This window comes from Trichechus manatus, unplaced genomic scaffold, assembly GCF_000243295.1.
Source record: "Trichechus manatus latirostris isolate Lorelei unplaced genomic scaffold, TriManLat1.0 scaffold00100, whole genome shotgun sequence".
In the NCBI taxonomy this organism is placed as follows: Eukaryota; Metazoa; Chordata; class Mammalia; order Sirenia; family Trichechidae; genus Trichechus; species Trichechus manatus.
Window position 1 is genome coordinate 5,496,558 of NW_004444036.1, and position 22,214 is coordinate 5,518,771.

The window sequence follows — 22,214 nt, forward strand, 5'->3', positions numbered from 1 at the left end:
CTGAAGCCATCTATTCTGTAAAGTGACACTGACTTTTTTCTGGCTATTTGGCAAATTACTTCTGGCCATCTATAGTTCCTTGAGGAGCCCTGGTGATAGAACCAAAAGGTCGGCAGTTCGAATCCATCAGCCACTCCTTGGAAACCCTATGGGGCAGTTCTACTGTGTCCTGTAGGGTTGCTATGAGTCAGAAGTGACTCAACAGCGCCTAACAACAACAGCATAGTTCCTTGTGCTACTGTGGCTTTTGTGGGTGTTTTCCTGGGAAGATGGAACTCAGCCTGTCAGACATAGCCAGCATGGCATCATCATAACCTATAAGTGTTATATGTAACTGATTAGTTTTAAGAGCTTATTTCTAAAATTTATAAACTCATTTGAAGTAATACATATGATTTTTAAATTCTTATTCCTTTTCATTGCCTTTATAAAGTTCAGTTTTATTTAAAAGACCCTTCAACCTATAGTATTAAAGTTTTTTTCCCTACATCTCCTCTTTCAATAGTTATGAAGGAAAGAAGCCTCTCTAAGCATGATATGTAGAATGGAAAATTATTAACTAATATTATATTAGAATAAGAATCAAGACACCTGGATACAAATTAGTTACATATAATATAGCTATTAGTGTGATCTTGGTGGGGCGGGGGTAAATTTAATCTCTTTGGCCTCAATATTTTCATCTGTAAAATGTGGGAGGACTGGAAGGGGTGGACTGAAAACCAGAAACCAGTTGCCGTCAAGTGGATTCTGAGTCATGGCGACCTCATGTGTGTCAGAGTAGAATTATGCTCCATATGGTTTTCGGTGGCTGATTTTTCCGAAGTAGATCGTTAGGCCTTTCTTCAGAGGTACATCTGGGTGGACTAGAACTAGAACTTCTTTAAAGCTGCTTCTAGCTCTATGAGTCTGTAGTTCTAAGGATGGTATTGTTCTGAGAAAAGAGCCTGATTTTTTTCCCTCTAATTTTCACTGAAATCATGGGGGAAAAAGTCATATAAAGTGAGTCAATACAATTCTAATTAACGGACTTTATGAAATCTTGAATTTTTTATGAAAGTATAGCTCTGGACAGGTCTTTTATATTTTTAATTTAAAAGAGGAAAATCTGAGTCTGCTCTTTGGAATTTTCATTAACTTAAAAGGCTAAGAACCAGATTCAGTTAAACAGTCTGGGAAAAGGTGGGAAGAGAAAAGAAGTGAGTGCCTACCACTTGACAAGTACTTTCCTCACAATTTTATAGAGTAGATATTAATTTTCCTATTTTACAAATGAGAAAACAGAATCTTAGGTTGTTATCAATTTGCCCTATGTCACATTGTTAAAAATAATCAAAACTCACCGAAATTTGAAGGTTTATTCTGAGCAGTTATTCTGTGTGCGTATAGGGAGGCCATTTTGATTCCAGGAAAAGCAAATGGCTCGAAGAAGCAGTAGGTACAATGGGGCTTATAAAGAGAAGGGAGAATTATAGAAAATTAACCATTGGCTAATTTTAAAATAATTGATTGATAGCAGGTTACTTCTGGCTTAGCTGCTAATAATTTGGCCCTCCACCCACCTGCAGCCATGAGGCTTTTTGAGATTTAAATTAAGAGGTAATGGTTTGACAACTATCCTTTTCTAGCAGGCTAACACATATCTACATTGCCATAAAGCAGTTTCTGGCAGGCTTTTGCAGTTTAGGTCAGACTTTTTATGGTTAATATTTGGTTTTGTGGATAAGAAAAGCCTTAAAATCAAAGTAGGGTGTCTGTTAATTTTCCTATTCAATAACATATAGGTAATAATAGAGGCTGGGTTTATGTCCAGGTAAATCTAAATGAAGTGCACCTAAACAAAGCTTATTCTGTTATACCACGTTCAAATTTGAAATTGTTAAAGGGAGGTCTAAGAAGTTTAGGAGAATGACTTTAACTCTTTCTTGCCCAGTGGTGCATATTTTTTCAGCCTCTGAGGTTTATTGGGAAGCTCCTGTACCACTGACAGTGCATGCTGCCACAAGGCAGAGGCCTTTATGACTGTTTGAAACTGAAGAAATAGGTGTGTGTTGTAAATTACTGTTTTTACAGAGTATTGTATGAGGTGTCTGATTTTTTGGTAGGAGAAATATAAATTTTGACATTTTTTTATTTGTAACACATATGTACCAGTAAACCCTGATGAAGACTCTAGGGTATAATTAGTGGTACTTCATATGTACCACTAAACACTTAGGGTAGGCTTGTGGGAGGGGGCAAGAAAAAAATCCCATACTACCTACCAAAAATTCAGACACCCTCAATGATTCGCATGCTTCCATTAATGAAAACATATAGTATCGACAAAATGATTCAAAGCAGAAAATAATTGGCTCACCAAAGGGTTAAAACTGGAACTACTTGGGGACATTGAGTTTATGTTAGTGGTGGTGGAATGTTTTGGTTGAGGATAGTGATAGTTGTGGCACAACATGAAAAATGTAATCAATGTCATTGAGTTGTAAATGTGGCAGTTGTGTTGGCAGGTGTTTTGGTGTGTATGTTTTCACCACAGTTTAAAAAAGAGGGGAAGAAAACGAACTACTTAGGGAAATTCATTTTTAAAGGACAATGGGCAACACTTCATTGGGAAGATATTTCCAAGGGTGGAAAAGAAAAACTGAAAATGTTGAAAATTAATAAAATTAAGTTATAAAAACCATTTCTTGTGATTCATATGACAGGAGGGGAGATTGAATAGAGATTTTGAATGACTTATTCAAGGTTATTATTTTAAAACTCAGTCACCTTTAAGTAAGTTTAGTCAGTCACATTTGAAATAAATAGATTTGAGGGTTGTAGTAACATTTAGCGTGTGCTTAGCCATAGGAAGTGTCTAAATGGTAAATGAAGGTAAGAGATAGAAAGAGGTGAGAGAAAACTAAACTTTAATAAAGTTTAATTAGCTTAGAAACATCTGTAGAAGGTCTTCTGCCAATTTCAAAACAGAATGTCTCTCATAGGCAAAAGGTAGTTGCTTTGTTCTTCCACTGATAAACTGGATAGATTGTTCCTGTCAAAGAGGAAAATCTTGTACTCTGTTAGAAGTGAAAGAAAAGGAGTTGTACTGAGGAATGATATAGCTCGGGCTGGGAGGCTAAGTAAAAATACAAAGTACTCTACTGTCTCTATTGAGTTAGAAGTTTTTATACATAGAGAACAAGAGAAAGATATTGGGTTAATAACTGATTCATCTTCAGCTTTGGAGCAGAGCTTCAAACTGGTTCATTCTGGTTCAAACCCCTGCTGAGAATTTATATTTCCACCCCAGATACTGAATACTGAATCAGAATCTACACTTTAACAAGATCCCCAGGTGATTCTTATGTATAATAAATTTTGAGACCCACTGCTCTACTAGTGGTTCTCAGAATTTGTCCCTAACCAGCAACATTAGCATCACCTGGAAACTAGTTAGAAATGCAGATTCTCAGCAGGGATTTGAACCAAAGAACCAGCTCTGCTTTGGAGTCCTTTGAAATGTAAAGGCAAGCCATTTGGCTAGGAGGGAGTGAGTTTTACTCCCTAGATGAGTGCCACCAGCCAATTTGGTTATACACATTCTTCCCAGGAACAAATTGTTTACATCCTGGCCTTTTGCCTCCTGGGAATGCATGTTGATCCCACCATTTCTGTCCTGAGTTGAGTGCCTCCATGTTTGAAACTTCCAGTCTGCATTCCTCAGTTCCTTATCTAATTAGTGAAATCTCTTAGGATTTTGTAGATTTTGAGGTAAGGTCCTGAAGCATTATAAGAAATGGTGGGGAAAGTGCTTAGTTATGATTAAAACATATGAAACTTGCTTCTAAAATACTTCTAAAAAAACAATAATTAGCAGAAAATTATAGGAAGGAAAATTACAGCTATCCTTATATATCGAAACTAGATCGGAGTCAAGAGATGAGTTGAATAGCGAGGAATGGGTTGAGGTGCATCCTTGGGGAAGCCTCTTGCCTCAGAGAGTTCTTTTTCTATTTAAGCACCTGGACTACATCCAAATATGCCTTATTCCACTGGCTTGACTGTGAGGTTGCTTTGGCTCCTGCTGGTTAACTGACGTTTGGAAACAGAATGAAGCAAATGTCATTTTGGCAGGCTGAGCAGGAGAAAGGGAGCTGTTCGAGTCAGCTCCAGAATTAATTGATTTTATTTTTTAAAAAAAGGGGAATGAAGGTTCCGGTGAAATGGAAGCCTAGGTTTATCTTAGTTCCAGAAAAATAGCCATTTGAGCTACATGTCCTGCTGCTGTTTGACCCTTTCATGAGGTGAACCAAGTGATCAGATGTATTTCTGTGAACTCTTCATTGTTTAGATGATGATTAGTTTGAAGCTCATCCAAGAGAATTGTTTCTTCTCTTACTTTCTTTGAGTGCCAGACTTTTGGTCATTTTTCTCATTAGTATTACCAGAGGGAGATAAGAAGAATGAATAAGTCAGTTTTGATTATTAAAAGCAGTTATAACAGATGGTTTATTGAAATTAGAAATGAAAATATTGCATACTACAAAATATCTTTATTTGTGGCATTCTTTAAATGTACTTTGTTTCTATCATTTTGCTCATGACTATGAAAATCTCTAGAAATGAACTCTATGTACATAACTAGATCCATCTTTAAACATTAAAAAATAATTTTTATCTATCTAAAATACCTTTAATGTAAATTATATAAAATTGTTATGATGAGATCCTCTTCTTACAACTAGTAGATACCTGCTTTAGCTGGCAATTGCCAGTTTTTGAAATTCCTGGTACATATAATAATTACATACAAATATTATTTCTTGAGTCTTAACTAAATTATCTCATGATTTTTTATTTTCTCAATAATTATAATGTCTTTTCTAAACTTTTTCCTTAGTATACTAGACTTTCTCTATGACCTAGTGATTTATGAAGTTATTTAGATCTCTTGCCAAAGACCTTTAATTCATAATCAGTAATGTACAATGTTGAAAGAAATGTGGAGAGAAATATAATTAAACATCTGCTTACAGTTGTCAGAAGAGATGAGTGATTAAAATAAATTTGTAAAATATCAAATCCAGTTATTCTTTTTTACTACATTTTTCATAGCACATGTATGCTAAAGATGTCTTGGTCTTTTAGAATAGATGTTTAACAGTGAATGTTTGACTTTAATATCTACACTTGCCAAATATTATGTTCTAATAAAAAAATGAAGAAGCATAACTCTTCTACCTGTTAATAAATAGATCAGTCAGGTGCATAGTGATTGAGAGTGTGGACTGTGGAATTAGATTGCCTGGGCTTGAAACCTGGCTTTACCACCTTGGGCAAGCTGCCCAGCCTTTCTGTGCTATGGTTTCCTTGTCTCTAAAACAGGTAATAATAGTTTCCACCACATAGGGTATTGTGAAGTAAATGTAAAACAATTCAGATCGTCTCTGCACATTGTAACAAGTAGATGTTAGTGATGGTGAAGATGGATGATGATGGATGATGATAGTTTTGTATGTCCAAGCAATATATTTTGTTTGTTTCACTGCCTTTTCCACTTTATCTGCTCACAGTCCTTCTCCGTTAAAAACTAAGACAAAATTTATTGTTTAACTGGGGAAGCCAGCACAACTTGTACAACGCAAGGCCATGGAGGCTCCATAGACACATCCAAACTCCCTGAGGGACCAAATTGCTGTGCTGAGGGCTGTGGGGACCATGGTCTCGGGGCGCATCTAGCTCAATTGGCATAACACAGTTTATAAAGAAAATGTTCTACATTCTACTTTGGTGAGTAGAATCTGGGATCTTAAAAGCCTGTGAGCGGCCATCTAAGATACTCCACTGATCTTACCCCTTCGGGAGCAGGGGAGAATGAAGAAAACTAAAGATACAAGGAAAAGATTAGTCCGAAGGACTAATGGACCACAGCTACCAAGGCCTCCACCAGACTTGAGTCCAGTACAACTAGATGGTGCCCAGCTACCACCGCTGACTGCTCTGACAGGGATCACAACAGAGGGTTCCGGAGAGAGCTGGAGAAAAATGTAGGACAAAATTATAACTCACAAAAAAGACCAGACTTACTGGCATGACAGAGACTGGAGAAACCCCGAGAATATGGCCCCTGGACACCCTTTTAGCTCAGTAATGAAGTCACTCCCAATGTTCACCCTTCAGCCAAAGATTAGACAGGTCCATAAAACAAAACAAGACTAAAGGGGCACACCAGCCCAGGGGCAAGGACTAGAAGGCAGGAGGGGACAGGAAGGCTGGTAATAGGGAACCTAAGGTCGAGAAGGGAGAGTGTTGACATGTCGTGGGGTTGGTAACTAATGTCATAAAACAATATGTGTATTAACTGTTTAATAAGAAACTAGTTCTGTCAACCTTCATCTACAGTACAATAATAAATAAAGGCAAAAACACGTATAAAAAAAACTTAGTGTTTAACTCTTGCAAATATGTTTTAAGATCATTTATTTTAATTTGATGCCATCTTGTTAATTCCTGAGGAATGATTGCAAGGATCTTGTCCTTTTCTAAGTTCTATAGTAGCACCATTACATTTACTTTCCAGTAAATAAGGGGATAAATATTACCATTAAAAGTAAGTACATTATACACCTGTCACTGCTTAAAATTGAATGTTACCATATGGTCATAGCCAACAACTACTAGCCAATTTAGTATTTAACTTCTATTTATACTTCTGTTAAGGTTAATTATTTATTTTATATAAAATGATAAACTTTCATTGAAGAAAATAGAGTCCACAGGTAAATGATCATCCTTTTTAATTACATTCATTTTGTTTCACATTAGAGTACTAAGCTCAGCCATTTTTGGAACTGATACCAACATTTTAGACATATGACATTACTAAAATGATCTTTTGGAATTAAAGCCTATGCAAACCAAAACCAAATCTGTTGCTGTCGAGTTGATTCCAACTCATGGTGATCCTGTGTGTTACAGAGTAGAACTGCTCCATAGGGTTTTCCTGGCTATGATCTTTATGGAAGCAGATCACCAGGCCTTTCTTCTGCAGCACTGCTGGGTGGGTTCTAACCACCAACCTTTAGGTTAGTTGTAGTAGGTTAGTAATAGTTCCATACCATGAACTTTATCACTTCTTGTTTTTATCTATTACTTATTTTCAGTGAAAGCACATGTATATTCAGATATCTAAACATATAGTTAGAAGCCCTGGTGGTGCAATGGTTAAGTGCTCAGCTGCTAACCAAAATGGTTGGTGGTTTGAAGCCACCAGACAGATACTCCATGGGATAAAGATGTGGCAGTCTGCTTCTATAAAGATATATAGCCTTGGAAACCCTGTGGGGCAGTTCTACTCTATCCTGTAGGGTTTTTATGAGTCGGAATCAACTGGACGGCATTGGGTTTGGTTTGGAAACATAGTTAACATAAAAAAAAAACCCAAACCAAACCCATTGCCACTGAGTCAATTCTGACTCATAGTGACCGTATGGACACAGTAGAGCTGCCCCATATGGTTTCCAAGGAGCAGCTGGTGGATTTGAACTGCCAGCCTTATGGTTAGCAGGCGTAGCTCTTAACCAGTTAACATAAAGGCTTGGGAAATTAGCTTTATAGTAATTGTTTGCTTTACATAGTGCTAAATGTATGCTTTTTTCTTAAATGGTATTCTTGGCTATTGTTCAATCCCTTATATTTCAGACTTGAAGTTCATTAAAATTAGCATTTTCCACTTATGAAATCAGTGTTTCGAGATACAAAGCACTTTTGTAGATAAAACTCAGATAATTTTTCTGACCCATAGCAACCCTATAGGGCGGAGTAGAACTGCCCCATAGGGTTTCCAAGGAGCTGCTGGTGGATTCAAACTGCCGAGCATTTGGTTAACAGCTGTACTCTTAACCACTGCACCACTGGGGTTCCACTCATGAAGAGATAATTGGATATAATTATTAAAACTTCATTAATAAGATCTAAAGGTGAAAAACATAGGATACCACAAAACAGCAGCAGAAGAAAATCTATACAAATAGTATTTTATCATTCTTCTGTCTCCAGTTAGTTGTGGTTGAAGTGATGCTGTAGAAACCTACTTTTTATTGTGTGATATGTGTCAAGTACAATAAGGTGATAGCATACCAATATTTAAATCTTCTATTGTAAACTTTTATTTTGCCACAGAACATAGTATGGACTTTTGGGGGGCATGAAGTGGGGTCTTTCTTCAGGATATTGAATTACCATGCTGCATTTTATAAATCTCAGGCAATTCACTTATCAAGTAGTTATTTGGTTACGTTGTCTATAGACCTCTTCCCACAAACTTTAGAAACCAGAACATTCAGACAGGACTTTCTCACTAGTTTAATACAACATCATTGAGTCATGGATTCATCCCTGGGGCATATGACAATTTTAATTCCATAGGATAATTTTGTTTTATAAGTGAAGTTATAATGTACTTGAAAATATTCCAGTTGCTTAATTTATTTTGTCTGATGCTGTCTTTTTCTTAGGGCATGTATATTAAATCAACATATGATGGCCTCCATGTAATTACTGGAACCACAGAAAATGTAAGTATTGTAGCATTTCAAGTTTTTGTTGTGTGTTTTTCCCTTTTATTGTTTAACAACTTATATATCTCACGTAATTGAGACTGACTTTTTGAGTAACATGAGCACATTAAAAGAGAAAACTAAAAAGACATACTGAGTTAGTAAGAGCTGATTTCAGGAAAATTTCCGTCATTTTATTTAGTTTAGAACAGAATAACTATTTACTAAAAGTAAATCTGATGGTTTCTGTTCACAGCCAGAAATTTGTCTTTGTTAAGTATTTTCTGGTTCATGACAAGTTATTGTGACATCCAAAAGAATCCGCTTCCATCTGTCACATGTTTTGGTTATTTTAAGAAACTTAACTTATGCAAGAAAGGAACATCAGGTAGGGCCGACTTTCTGAATGCTTGCAGTAGAATTCAGCTTCATTCCTTGGAGGGCAGCTCAGTGGTTCTCACAGTGTGATCAGTCTCCCTTGGGAACTTGTTAGAAATGTAAATTATCGGGCCCCACTCAGACCCATTGAATCAGAAACTCTGGGGCCCAGCCTCTGTTTCTGAACAAGAGATTCTGTTTTAACAGGTGATTCTGAGGCGTTCTCAAGTCTGAGAACCACTGAAAAGCAGTGGGCCAGAAGTCCCCAGGCCTAGTCCTACAACCAGTTCTGCTTCTTAATGGCAGTGTAATTTTTGGCAAGTCACTTACCCTCTCATTGTTTCAGTTTCCTCAGCTCTAAATGGGAAATAATATTATTTGCCTTACATACCTCACTAGGTTGTTACAGAAATCCAGTAAGCTAATAAATGTGAAAGACTATGCTATAAAGAGCTACAGAAATGTGAAGTGATCATGTTGGGCATTAACATGATCAGTATAATTGATTTGAATAGCATAATAAATCAGTATTCCTGCATTTGGTTGTCCTAGATTTCCATTCTACTGTTTTATAAGCAGGTGCTGAGCTTTAATTTGGTATTTTTTTCTTTTAGAGATTTTGACAAATTGCAGGTTTGTGCTGTGTTCCTTAAAAGAAGAATGAAGTGAAATTAGTTTAATATGAAGTTATTATTGATCTCAATATTTTACCAGAATTTTCTTCTAAAAATCAACATTCTGTTCATCTAATTCACTTGTTATTTTAATCATTTATTAACTTTTTTCCACCTATGTCTCTTGGTTTCTTGTGAAGGTAAAATGTATAATATACATCAGTTGAATTCCTGTAGTGACTTCACAATTTAGTACTAAATATGGGAGTCATACGGTAAATGAATAATTTCTTTTATAAGGATCAGCACAAAGCTGGTTCCTATGAGGCAGAGGTTAAAGATGTCCCAAGTGTCCAACTTTTCCAAACTGCTGTACCACTCCATCATCTCTAATGTCAACTACTCCACCTCCCCTCAGTACTCCCTCTCTGGTCTTTGGGTTCTGTAATTCACTGCAACATCTCATAGAACTCAGGAACCATACTTACAGTTAAGTGGTTTACAGGGTACAACATGGGATCAGGAATGATTCAGAAGTAACAGGAACAACCCAGGATATAGTTCTTGATCAAGACAGCTTCTTCTCACTCTCTGCTGTTGGGCCCTGCTCAGGGCCTTCTCAGGCAAATGTTACAGCTCTTAGCTCTGTGGGTTGGCAAGCCCCACCACAGCAGTCTCTCGCTGGTCTCCTGGTTCCTGCCATCTCTTGCTGCTATCACTCTTGCTACTGCTGTGCTGCCGTCTCTCACTATCTTTTCTGTTACAGCTCCTTCTCTGTCTGTCTCCCAGGTTTAGGAGGTTCTCAGCACAAGGACCCCAGGTCCAATAGACACACTCTGCTCCTGTCTGCTCTTCTTGGTGGTACTGAGATCCCCCCTTTCTACCTCTGGGATGGCTCACTGTAAGCCTAGCAGGATGGCAAAACTGACCAATCCCCTTGTTAGGGTCCTATAGACCTTATTTGCGTGATCCCACCCACAAAAGGGTGTCATGCACCTTATTTGCATTATTAGCAAGCTATCTAATCCCCTTGGTGGGCCACAAGAACCTTATTTGCACAGTCCCACCCAATCATTTGGTGGAAGTTACAAGACCATGACAGGAAAGGCCATATAAAAGCAATTGATCACACCACGTATGGGACTCAAGAATATCAATCAAATGTATATCGTGAACTATTTAAAAATTTTAAATGCAGTAAGATACTGGATACTGTTGCCACTGATCATTCTCATTTATTTATACATTCATTTTATCATTCGTTTATTCATTTGTTCATTTTATAAACCTCTTTTTCATGTCTGCTATGCTCTAGGCATAGGGCTAGGTATTGGAAGAATTTTTAAAATAAACTAGCTTGCTGCCCCAAAGGAATGGACAGCAAGCTGGGGTTTATCTGCGTAAACAGGTAGTGAAAGTTGCATAGACAAAGGAAAGAATAGTAAATGCTACCAAGTGAAATCAAAAGGAATCACAGAAATGATGATTTTGAACTATATCTTGAAGAATTGATAGGAATGTACTTCTCTATCTTGTATGGGAGCTGTAAAAAAAGTTTAGCACTGTGCTTTAGTCATATTAATTATTTAGTAATATTTCATAAATGGATGCATGATCAAAAGAAAGATGGAGTCTATGAATACCGTATTTTTACGCAAATAATGCATGCCTTCTACGTTTGTTTGCCAAGCACGCTGTCCTCCCGTGGAATATTTTCGTAAGCACCTGCTATGCCAATTTTTTTTACATGTTGCTATTAAAAAAAAAATTAGGAGCCCTTGTAGCATAGTGGTTAAGAGCTTGGCTGCTAACCAAGAGGTCAGCAGTTCAAATCCACCAGGCACTCCTTGGAAACCCTATGGGGCAGTTCTACTCTGTCTTATAGGATCACTATGAGTCGGAACCAACTCGACTGCACCTAACAACAACAACATAAAAAATTAGCATAACGCACTTACAGAAATTGCTCACAAGGGAAGGGCGCGATTGGCAAACAAATGTAGGCGGCACGCATATTTGTGTAAAAATACAGTAGTTCAAACATGAATTGTATATTAATAGTTCCTCATTTAATTTTGCTCTTCAAAATATTTTACTATTTTTGGTACTCTCAGTCATTTATAATTAAGAGATATGTTGAGTCCTACTAAAGTTGCTCACTAAGGTGGGCAAGTTATTTTCTGTCCTGTGCCTTAGTTTTCTCCTATGTAAAATGAGGAGTTTAGACAAAATGAGCTCTAGAATCCCTTTTAACACTAAAAGTCTATAATTCGTATGACTTATTTCCTTTTTACTTATCTATGCAAAAAGTTATTTAAATTTATTTTCATTTTATGTCCCAAATATTTTCTATCATGTCTAGAGCCATTTGCTTGATATTTTTCTTCTATGCTTTCCTTTGAAATGATCAGTTGTGAACCAGATAGCACAGGGACAGACTCCATAGTAAAAGCTCTATTAAAGTAATGATTTACAATCTTTACAGGGTTATTACATGCTATTTATCTTTTTTGCTTACCTGTCCCACCTCCTAAAGATACTGTGGAATAAATATATGTATTTTTTCTGTTATTCTTAGTGTTGGGTCCACATACTAGCTGAACCTAGCCCCTTAATAGTATGTTTGTGTTATTTGCCGACTGCAGCTCCCTGGGATATCATCTTATCTTGAATTCTAGTCTATGGCAAATAGTTTTATTATGAATTTTGAAAAATTGTTGAATTAAGGTTAATGTTATTTCAAGACTTCTGTATTTTTTAAATAATTGGAAATTGGAAGTAAACCAAAATAAAGGAACTAGAAATCACTTTTTAAAGCAAATTGTATACCAGGTTTTCAAAAACATCATTTTAGTTTGCATATGCATCACTTCTTTCACTTTTCGTAGATGCTAGTGAGTAATATCACCAGCACTTGTGTTTGGTAGATAAGTAAATACACACGTACTCAAATATATTTATATATATGTATGTTTTCTATATATTCAGAAGTCTATAAGTATGTTGTCATTAAAATGTCTAATAATGCATATCATCAATATAAGTAGTCACTAGAGGAAAAATAAAGAATAGTATTTTAATTCATTATCCACACCCACAATATTATAAAATTTCTATCTTAAGTCTCATTTTAGTTTCCTAAAGATTCTTAAAACTTGTCAACATTAGCTTACCAAAGTTGTTTTATTGTTTGTTTATTTTTGTTTTTAACCTCTTATGGGAGTGAAGAAAAAAGTGATAGAATGGTTACATCTTATAGAAGTGTTGGCATTTTGGTCATTTTGTGTGGTTTTGTTTGTCAGTGTATTATTCTATATGAAACATAGAAATAACATGCTCTTGTAATTAGATATTTAGAGAGAGAATATCATATAATGAAGCTTTAAGCTAATTTCTGTCTTATGTTTTATTTTGCTTTTCTGGATTATTCAGAATTTATGTTATTAATGATGAAATAATTTAGCAACTTAATTATCAGTCTTCAAAGCTTTGATGCTGATCATATATGCATGTACTTGAAAATCTTGATTTGCTGAAGTTATGTGAATTATTGATATTGAATATAAAGGATCAAAATATACAAAAGATAATGTTTTGAAATATATTTTTGAAGCAGTTGCCCAGTAGAGCCTAGCAGGGTTATCTGTGTAAATTTTGCAAAGGTTAATACCAATTATCATTTTCCCTTAATGCTCTCAGAAATCTGTTGTTCTTTTGTAACATAAATATCTGTATATTGTTTTGCATTTCTATTTCCTGTCATTAGTTATAGATAGAATTCAAACAGTATATTAAATACTAGTAACCATTTTTATTAATTTAATTCCTATTTTAATTATAATTAGAAGCTTGATCTAATTTAAGGAGATTAACTTATTGTGGTGTTGCCAGAGAGAGAAAATTCCTGATAAAAATTATGTCCTTTATCATTTCTTTTATATTAAATTCAGTCACCTGCAGATCGATGCAAGAAAATCCATGCTGGTGATGAAGTGATTCAAGTTAATCATCAGACTGTGGTATGTATAATTACCTTAAAAGTCAGTGGGAGGAACTAATTTAAACATTTACTAAAGCTTTAAAAAATACTAATGAAATAAAGTGCCTGTTTGTGTACAAAATAATTGAATAGCCTTCTTTAAAAAAAATCACTGAATAACTATTCTTCTTCAGTATTTGATGGAATGTAAGGCAAAAGAATATGAGGAAATATTGGTTGAGGTCAAATACGCATTTCTATGTGAACAGGTGCAGGATAACATCCAATGAACTGGGATAGTAATTGTGGAATAGAAATTAAAGTGGCAATGCATATAAATTTGGTCTTTTCTTGATGTAACTTTTAAAAGTTTAATTTTAAAACTTAATTCAATTGCCTAGTAAATGTATTTTATAACAGCTTATATTCCTTATATGCTTTAACATTGTATGTTCATTAAAATATCTGGTGGATTTTTTTTTTTTTTTTACTTTAAGTGTAGATGTCTTTTAAAAATTTAAACTTTAATAGCTGAATTGGCTTTTTATTGCCTAAAAGAGGACTGCAGCTTTAGTTTTAAAACTATTGTACTTAATAAATTCAAAAAAATTTCTCACCCTATGAACTTCATGAATTCGTTTCTACAGCTAAGAATGACTGGCATTCTGTAACTATGGTAGATTTGAAAGGACTCTTTTTCTTAATCGTTGATTTAGAAAATGAACATTAAATGATTTTCATTTCGGACTATTTTCTATGCCTCAGTTGATCCACTTTGCTCCCCTCTCTCTGCCAAAATAATGTGTTTTGTCTTAAAAAATGAGTTAAAAAATCAAATTATTAATACAATTATGCTCCCTTGAGTTTTTTTTGATATTCTACTTACAGCTCACTACACTTCAGAGTAAAGAATTGTCTCCCATTACACCTTTTAACTAAATTTGCTTTTACATGTCCTAGAGGTAGAAGAACTTTAAAAAGAAAAGCTATATTTTGTAGGTAAGAAGACCCGTATGGAAAGGCTGATCTTTCTCAGTGATTCTGATCTTAGGGCAAAAGACCCATTTTAATTTTGGCTTCAAATAAACTGAGAAGTTTGTGATGTTTTGGAAAGGCTCCTAAACACTTATAATTAAAGTCATGATGTTTCTTCAGTAAGTTCATTATCTAAATGTAGGAAAAATTAATAAAAGTTTAAAATTTAAATTTGTGGGTGTAAGGTTGGCATTGGATAATACAGAATATTGGTAATAGACAAAGCCTTTCCATACTATGAAAATTTTGATGACTAGTGGTTGTCCTGACTGAAGTTTCTTGCCCCCTAGGATGAGGATTTGGGCTGTGGGATAAAGCAGCTGCTTCAGTAGACTGGCAGCTTTTCCCTCTTCTAATATTCCATTTCTGAAATGTGACCTTAACAAATATGACATATGGTGGATAGTTTCTGCATGGGTTTCCAGTTGGTTGATTCTAAGAGGATAGAAAATAGTCTCTAACGGGGAAAACAAAAACAAAAAAACTTAAAGAACACTCTTTGTGGAGCAAAGATTTTGATGTTTATCAAATGGATATGAAAGTCTTTAAAAGTTTACAGGTAAACTAATAAGTTTACAAATAAACAAGTAAACTAATATGGATTGGTGACATTTAAATATTACAAGAGTGTATGTACGTTTTTGCATCACAGTAATATTCTGAAATATTGAGAACTGCAAAGAATGGTGGTTGGGGAAACTTGGTTCCAGTTTTTGCTCTGAAATTGACTTACGGTTCTCAGTGAGTCATGGTAACAATTTGAGCATCAGTTTACCTTTTTATAATAATAATAACCACAGTCAATCTTTATTACAGTGTGTCAAGCACCATGTTACATACATATTTTATTTAATTTACTCCTTACAGTGATCCTGCAAAGTAGGTATTTGTGGAAATTGAGGGTCAGAATGATTAATTTACCCACAACTAGAGGCTGTCTGAATCCAAGACCTATGCTCTTACTTCAATTTTGTTATACTTCTTCCCCTAACTAAAATTATAAAATTATCAAACAAAAGGGGAAGAATTCTAACAAGCATGTAAATAAATCTCAGTATTCGCTGAGAGATTAAGTGAAGCTAAAGGTAAGAGAAGAGGAAAGGAAGTGAGAATTAATGTAATTGGGGTAGTGAATCAGCTGAACTGAAATTAGAAGTAGGGTTGAAATTTAACTTTACTGCCACTTCTTCTGTTCCTTTCCCTCAGATAGATAAGGTATATAAAACATCTGTCACAATGTGGGGCACACATTAGAAGCTGAATAAAAATTAACTTCCCAGCCTTCTTTTTACCTGTTAGAACAGCTGGACCAAATAAAGTCCACTTTCTTGACAGGCAGCTACTACCAAAACCACAACCAAACCCACTGCTGTCAAGTCGATTCCGACTCATTGCGACCCTATAGGACAGAGTAGAACTGCCCCATAGGGTTTCCAAGGCTGTAATCTTTACGGAAGCAGACTGCCACATCTTTTTCCCACAGAGCAGCTAGTGGGTTTGAACCGCCGACCTTTTGGTTAGCAGCCGAGCACTTTAACCACTGCACCACCAGGGCACCTTAGGCAGCTACTAGAGCCTGCAAGTTGATTTTTGATTATAATGGAGACATTCTCTGACAGAGAAATATGTTGAATTCCATGAAAGTAGCTTTGCTTAATAATGCCATCAATTACCAGATTTTCTTATTTGTGTTCAAGTAAGAGGTATATTTGTGCAAAAATGGTGCGTTTCATTAAATGCAACCTACTCTGCCCTCTTTTTCTTGCTGTTGCCTGCATTGTGGTCTTTACAATGCTTTAAACTTCTTATTAGACAGTATACAGAGGTGGTAAAATGCAAATTATCTTGGATTTGTTTGTATGAAAGGTTTGGTAGGTAGATAAATTAGTTGAAACAAGTATAAAAGATTTGTAGTATGCAATTACCACTTCTATCCTTGCATTCATTACTGTGGACTTTTGGGGGCTGGTCATGATATAATAGTAAGTTACATTGAAATATGGCCTAATATACTTGTAGTATATATTTAATATTAATTCTCCAATCCATTAATTGACCATGATGGTGAGATATTGCCAATATTATTAAATATCAATTTAGAGTCAATAATGAGAAAAGCAATGTTAAATCTTACTACTTATTTAAATATTAGGCCAGTTTGTATTTTTTTGTAATTGTATATCTTTCTACTGCTTAAGTATACCTTTTATAGGTAATTACGTACAATATAAAATCTGATAATTTTTCTTACTTTAAAATACATATAAAAATGATTTGAAAATTTCCCCTAAGTATCTGAGAAAGTTGAATGAATCACAGATGAATTCAAGTACTTTTTTTTTAATTGCTAGTATGGTATATCTTCAAGATGTCCAACTAGATGTGTATGTTTCTAGTTTGTTTTTTTATATATATTTTTTTATTTAAAATGAAACCAGAAGTTTTATGTCCTTTTTCATGTTGCTATATTTTTTATTATAAGTGGCTTTTAAGCTTTTCAAATCAACATACTTCTGTGGCTGAGAAACTCTGGCTGCCAGGTAGGAAGAAGAAAAAATCATGAACATCCAAGCAAAGCAGACTGAGTCATATTGCATGTCTTCCCTACCACTGAAGATCCAACTCCTCAAAGGCTGCTGGGATCTCCCAAGATTTTTTCCACTTCATCTGCCACTACATCCCTCTCTCTGGGAGATACCTCGGCATAGTTTGAACCAGCAACTCTTCCCTCATGATGCACTTTTAACACTTTTTTGGCTGATGAGACTATTTATAGTTATTAAAACTATTTGGGCATATTCCTAATGAATCTGTTAATTTTCATGTTAATACTGTTTTTGGTGTGTAAGTGTCCTAAAGAGTCTATCCATACTAAAAACAGATACTTTCTTCTTAGGAATGTAGGTTGAAAAGAGTGGCATATATGATGGTTGAATCTAGCATTCTGAAAAATTTCCTTTTATTTTGTGTAAATATAAAACATATTCACTATTATTTTGAAAGATCTTCTGGAACCTGGTGACTACATTATGGCAAGAAATGGTTCAATAGATGTGGCTATAAAGGCTACTGAAGTGGAAAATAACCAGGTTTGGATAGTCAAGAAGAAGATAGACTGCAACAAGTGGTCAGAATGTTGGACACTGATTAGCGAGAGATGGAAAATGAGTACTGTAACCTAGTGGTTTTTATTACCCCCGAACTATTAAACATCATTGAGCAAGACTAGCAGAGTGGGTGGGAGTAGGCAAGGGAACAGATTGTAGAACTATTGAGTCATCTGGAAACTTCATTCATACAATTTTCAAAAGTGTCTCCCTTATTCTTATTCTCACTGTAGTCTCTCCTTTTTGGCTCTGTTCTTACCCTCTTGTTCCCTCAACCCCAGAACAGGAGAATACTGTTAAAAAGAAAAGCCCCAACATAATCAGAATGGATGGAGAGAGTGATGATCCATTAAAGTTCATTTTTTTCCCTTCCCTCTTACTCTACCACCCCTTCCCTGGACATAAGCAACAATGAATGAGTAGCTTCAGTACCTCATTGACTGGAATCAATACCGTTATATTGTCTAAAACCAGATGTTTTCTCTATTTTTTTGTATTTACTTAATTATTGTCTTTATTTCTTAGTTTTTCTTCTAATTCTATTTTCTTTTCCTTTCCCTTAACATTATCATCTCTTCTCACTTGACTGTTTCTCCTCCATTCTTCACTTGTTCAGTTTTCTTTCTTCTTGTCTATTTTCTTCTGTGTTCTCAAAGGAGAAGGTATTTCTCTTACAAATTGCCTTATACCCCAAATTTTAAAAACTGAGACCTCAAATGGCAGTATTTCTGGTGTATGCCATATCTTATTCCTGTAAACACAAGATGTTAACTGGAGTGTGGGGATTAAATATGTTGGCATGGTGTTTAACATATTGCTTAATAAATGATTAACACCCTAAAATAAGTATGTTATCTGTCTAAGAAATTGGTATTCTGAAAGAGAGTGAGTTGTTCTTTTTTAGAAAGGAAAAAAAATCACTGAAGAGGCATTTGCCAAAAATTAAAGGAAACTGCATCATAGATTTCAGTTACTCATAGTAATATTTTATTTTAAATTCCACCTTATACAGAGGGTAGTTTGTGCGATGATCATGGATTTTTTTTTACATTGAACATTTTAGATTTTATAAGAATGTGTGGAAACTGGTTTTGTAGAGCCACATACTGATATAAATTACTTTTTTTTTTTTTGCTAGAGAAATCAATTCATTATTTATCATCCAATATAATATTTCATGATTTTTCTCTATAACACTAAAATTTATTATCTTAAGACTTTATGTACAGGAGATAAATTGTATGATGTCTTAATATGTTAACTTCCTGTTAACCAATTTATTTTCTTTGCAGATCTCTCCATCCAGATTTGTTTCTTTGTTATTTACACTAATTATTTACTTATCTCATCTGGAAATATGTAATTGCTTTTTAAAATGCTTACTCTAATTTATTTTTATTATTACAATATAACTTTCAGTATCAACATACAGTTAATATGATCTAGTTATTTTACATTGAATTAAAAAGTTTCCTTATCAGTAATTATTTTGTATACTTAAAATGTATCTATTGGCTGAAATTCCTACCTACTCCTGCTTATTAAGTGTGCAGCTCATTTGGAAAATCAGTATCAATAATCTAAACCCTTTTTCCAACGGCTATCAAAAAAGAAAGTCTGCCAGTCACAATCGCCTAATCCACTTCCTATCAGTAGTAGGAATGGGCAATTAGTAGATAACATTTAACTGCCTGGTGAGGGTAAAAAATTATTATATGAAGGGGAAACACATTAGAGTACCATAAAGGAGGAAATTGAAGAGATGGGGACAATAAACTTGAATTCTTTTTAGGTTATTTAGCCCTAAGATTCAAGTACAGGGTTCATCCACTAAATGGACGTTCTAATCAGCATGTTGGCTGAAATTTTAGGTAATGTAGCTACTCGTTACTTTTACATTTCCTCTCACATTGTCCCTTCTACGTCTCATTACCTTAATACTGGGCAATAAAGGATTTATTTTAATTGGGAAAATTGGCAGGTAGAGTTTACTATGGCCCTATTTAGAGCTGAAATTGAGTTATCTTTTTTGTCTGCTTTGCTGGAATTCTGGTAAAATGATTTCTAAAGATAACATCTATACTGAAAGTATTAATAGCCATTATGGAAGTTCTTAAAAATTTTTTATTAATAAAAATTTAGAATGCTGTTTATTTTAGCAATATATACATATACACATATATATATCTTGATTTTGTGTTCTGATAGATACCTGTTGCAATATTTGCTAGTATTTTCAAATCAGTGTATCTGTGTTAAATGTCTGTTAGTAAAAGGCATTTTAAAAATCATTGGTAGCAATGTTGTAAATTGTTAAGCATGTCACTTTTGAACACAGGGGTTTTGGTTACTTTAAAAATTTTTTTTTCATTGGGGCTCCCAACTTAAATTTTTAAGCATAATTTTTTGTGTAAGGGTAGACATGTTTTCTTTATTCTTTCTCAGAATTCCTTTAAATAGGAGCTTTAAGTTTTTAGATAAAGATTCTTTGTCTCATTCTTAGCTTTGGTGATGATGAGCCTTTTTTTTTAAATAAACCTATTTACAGTGTCTTTGCAAAAAGAATAGAAATGAAATATAGGAAGGAACAGTTGAATTTAATAACTTCCAAATATATTCAAACATAAATATTGTTTTTAAAATTTAACCTATGTGAGTATCTTTATAAAAATCTTAGTTATAAACGTGTATTATTTTGGTTTTTTAAAAAAAAAGTTACTGCTTTTTGGCGAATGAGGTTCTGTGATGTGATAAAAATTCACCTCCACAGCTTTGCCTTTCACTATGACTAATTGTCTTCCTCCTCCATCTCTTCCTAACAGAGGCTTTCAGACTCAGTCAATTTTATATTTTTGAGAAGTCAAAGGACATCATGAATGTTGATGAACTAAAAATAAAATTGGCTTTGATTTAGTTTTCTACAGCACATATGAACGTAACCATGAAGGCCCCAAAATAAACCTTTGGCCTTCAGAGACCCCAACATGTACCAAATACCATACTGAAATGGAAGAAGGGAAAGAGAGCTGTATGTTCAAGATGCTAAACTGGACCCACACTTTTTTAATCAACTTGCCACAGAAGGAGAGACACCAGCAATACAAATCCTACAGTTAATATAAGTGATAGGTTATAGGAGATAGTGCAAGTAACTGCATATGGAAAGTTACCACCTTTGGTGAAAACTACATGGGTGATTCAGAAAACTTAAAGGAATAATTATGATTATTATTTTCTTCCTCCCATGAGCTTCCTCATGAGCCAATCAAGGAATTCTGAGTTAACCCTCAGAACTTCTTGGTTATGGGGGAAAAGACTCCAAGAAGATGGTGTGTATTAAGTGAATAAAAAAAGTACTAGCTTCTTGTAGTACTAAAGTTGGCTCTCTTCTCTTGGACTCCCTGTCTGTCTTTAGTGGTGAGAAATGATGTTCTCTGTTAGTGCTTTCTCTTTATATGTGTTATATATTATATAAACATGCTAATTACATAGGACTGTGAAATGCATGTGAAAATATTATTTAAACATATATGCAGATTAAAATTGTGAGCAGTTCAACATGATCCAAGATTTATGGTAAAATTAAGCCACACTAAAAACAAATACCTTTGTGAATTCTTCTTTCACTGGATAAGTTCCTTTTAAAGTTAAGAAGCATGTGAGATGAAGAGAGGCTTGATGATTAAATGAATACAATTGTGCGGGGTTTTTCCCTCGTGAAAATAAAACCTTTAATTCTCATATTCTTTCTTTTCAAATGATCATTTCTTTCATCTTCTCCCAAGACTATCTCTTTTAATCATGTTTGTAAAAATATCAATACTAAGGTTTATTTAAAATAGATAAATCATGGGATATTTCTGAACGCTCTATTTAAATTATTTTATGCTGGGATTTAAAATCACTTTTGCATATAGTTTCTTAACAGAATGCATATCCTTTAGCATATTATCTTTGTTATTATTTAAACTATGAGTAATTCTTTCTATTCAGTGAGTTAATGATTGTGGAAGAGCAAAATTAGGATATCTCCAAATGTACTAGAGTTTAATATTTAAGTCCTGTTCATTAATAGTTTGTAGAAAAAATAAATGTAGGTAAGGATGAAGTTTGCAGATTGGTACTCAAGATTTAGTAATTCTAGGATCTTGAAAGATATTGTATATCAAAATTAATTACTTTTAAAACGTTTATAACTATGATTTTCCTCATCGCTTGTTTTGCTAAAGAAAGAGGTAATCATTGGTATAAAACATTGAATTTATTAGATACTGTAACTTTTTAGTAAGTAATGCAAAGGAACAGAATACTATATCTTAGGACCAAAGAATTTGGCAAAGGCAGAAGTGTCATTAGTTACAGCATGATGGGTTATGTATTGAATTAAGTCTCTTCGGTGCTTTCAAAAACAGCAGGAGGACATTTGGATATAAAGTGACTCATATCATCAGACACATATAGGCACATTTCAAGTCCCATTTGTGAAGATGTATCCTTTATAGATTTCAACCTGTGAGGTAGAGCATGTGTATACACAGGGGCATTGGTAATTTGTTTCCTT

At 34.4% G+C, this 22,214-nt stretch overlaps 1 protein-coding gene across 5 annotated transcripts in view; it reads left to right on the plus strand.

Moving 5' to 3' along the window:
- CNKSR2 (connector enhancer of kinase suppressor of Ras 2) overlaps positions 1–22,214 on the plus strand; it is a 281,133-nt gene that overhangs the window by 121,994 nt on the left and 136,925 nt on the right. For all 5 annotated transcript variants that reach the window (XM_004382841.1, XM_004382843.1, XM_004382842.1 and 2 more), the window contains exons 7-8: positions 8,499–8,558; positions 13,483–13,551. In XM_004382841.1, the coding sequence (XP_004382898.1) occupies positions 8,499–8,558; positions 13,483–13,551 (129 nt within the window). The remainder of the gene's footprint in view (positions 1–8,498; positions 8,559–13,482; positions 13,552–22,214) is intronic.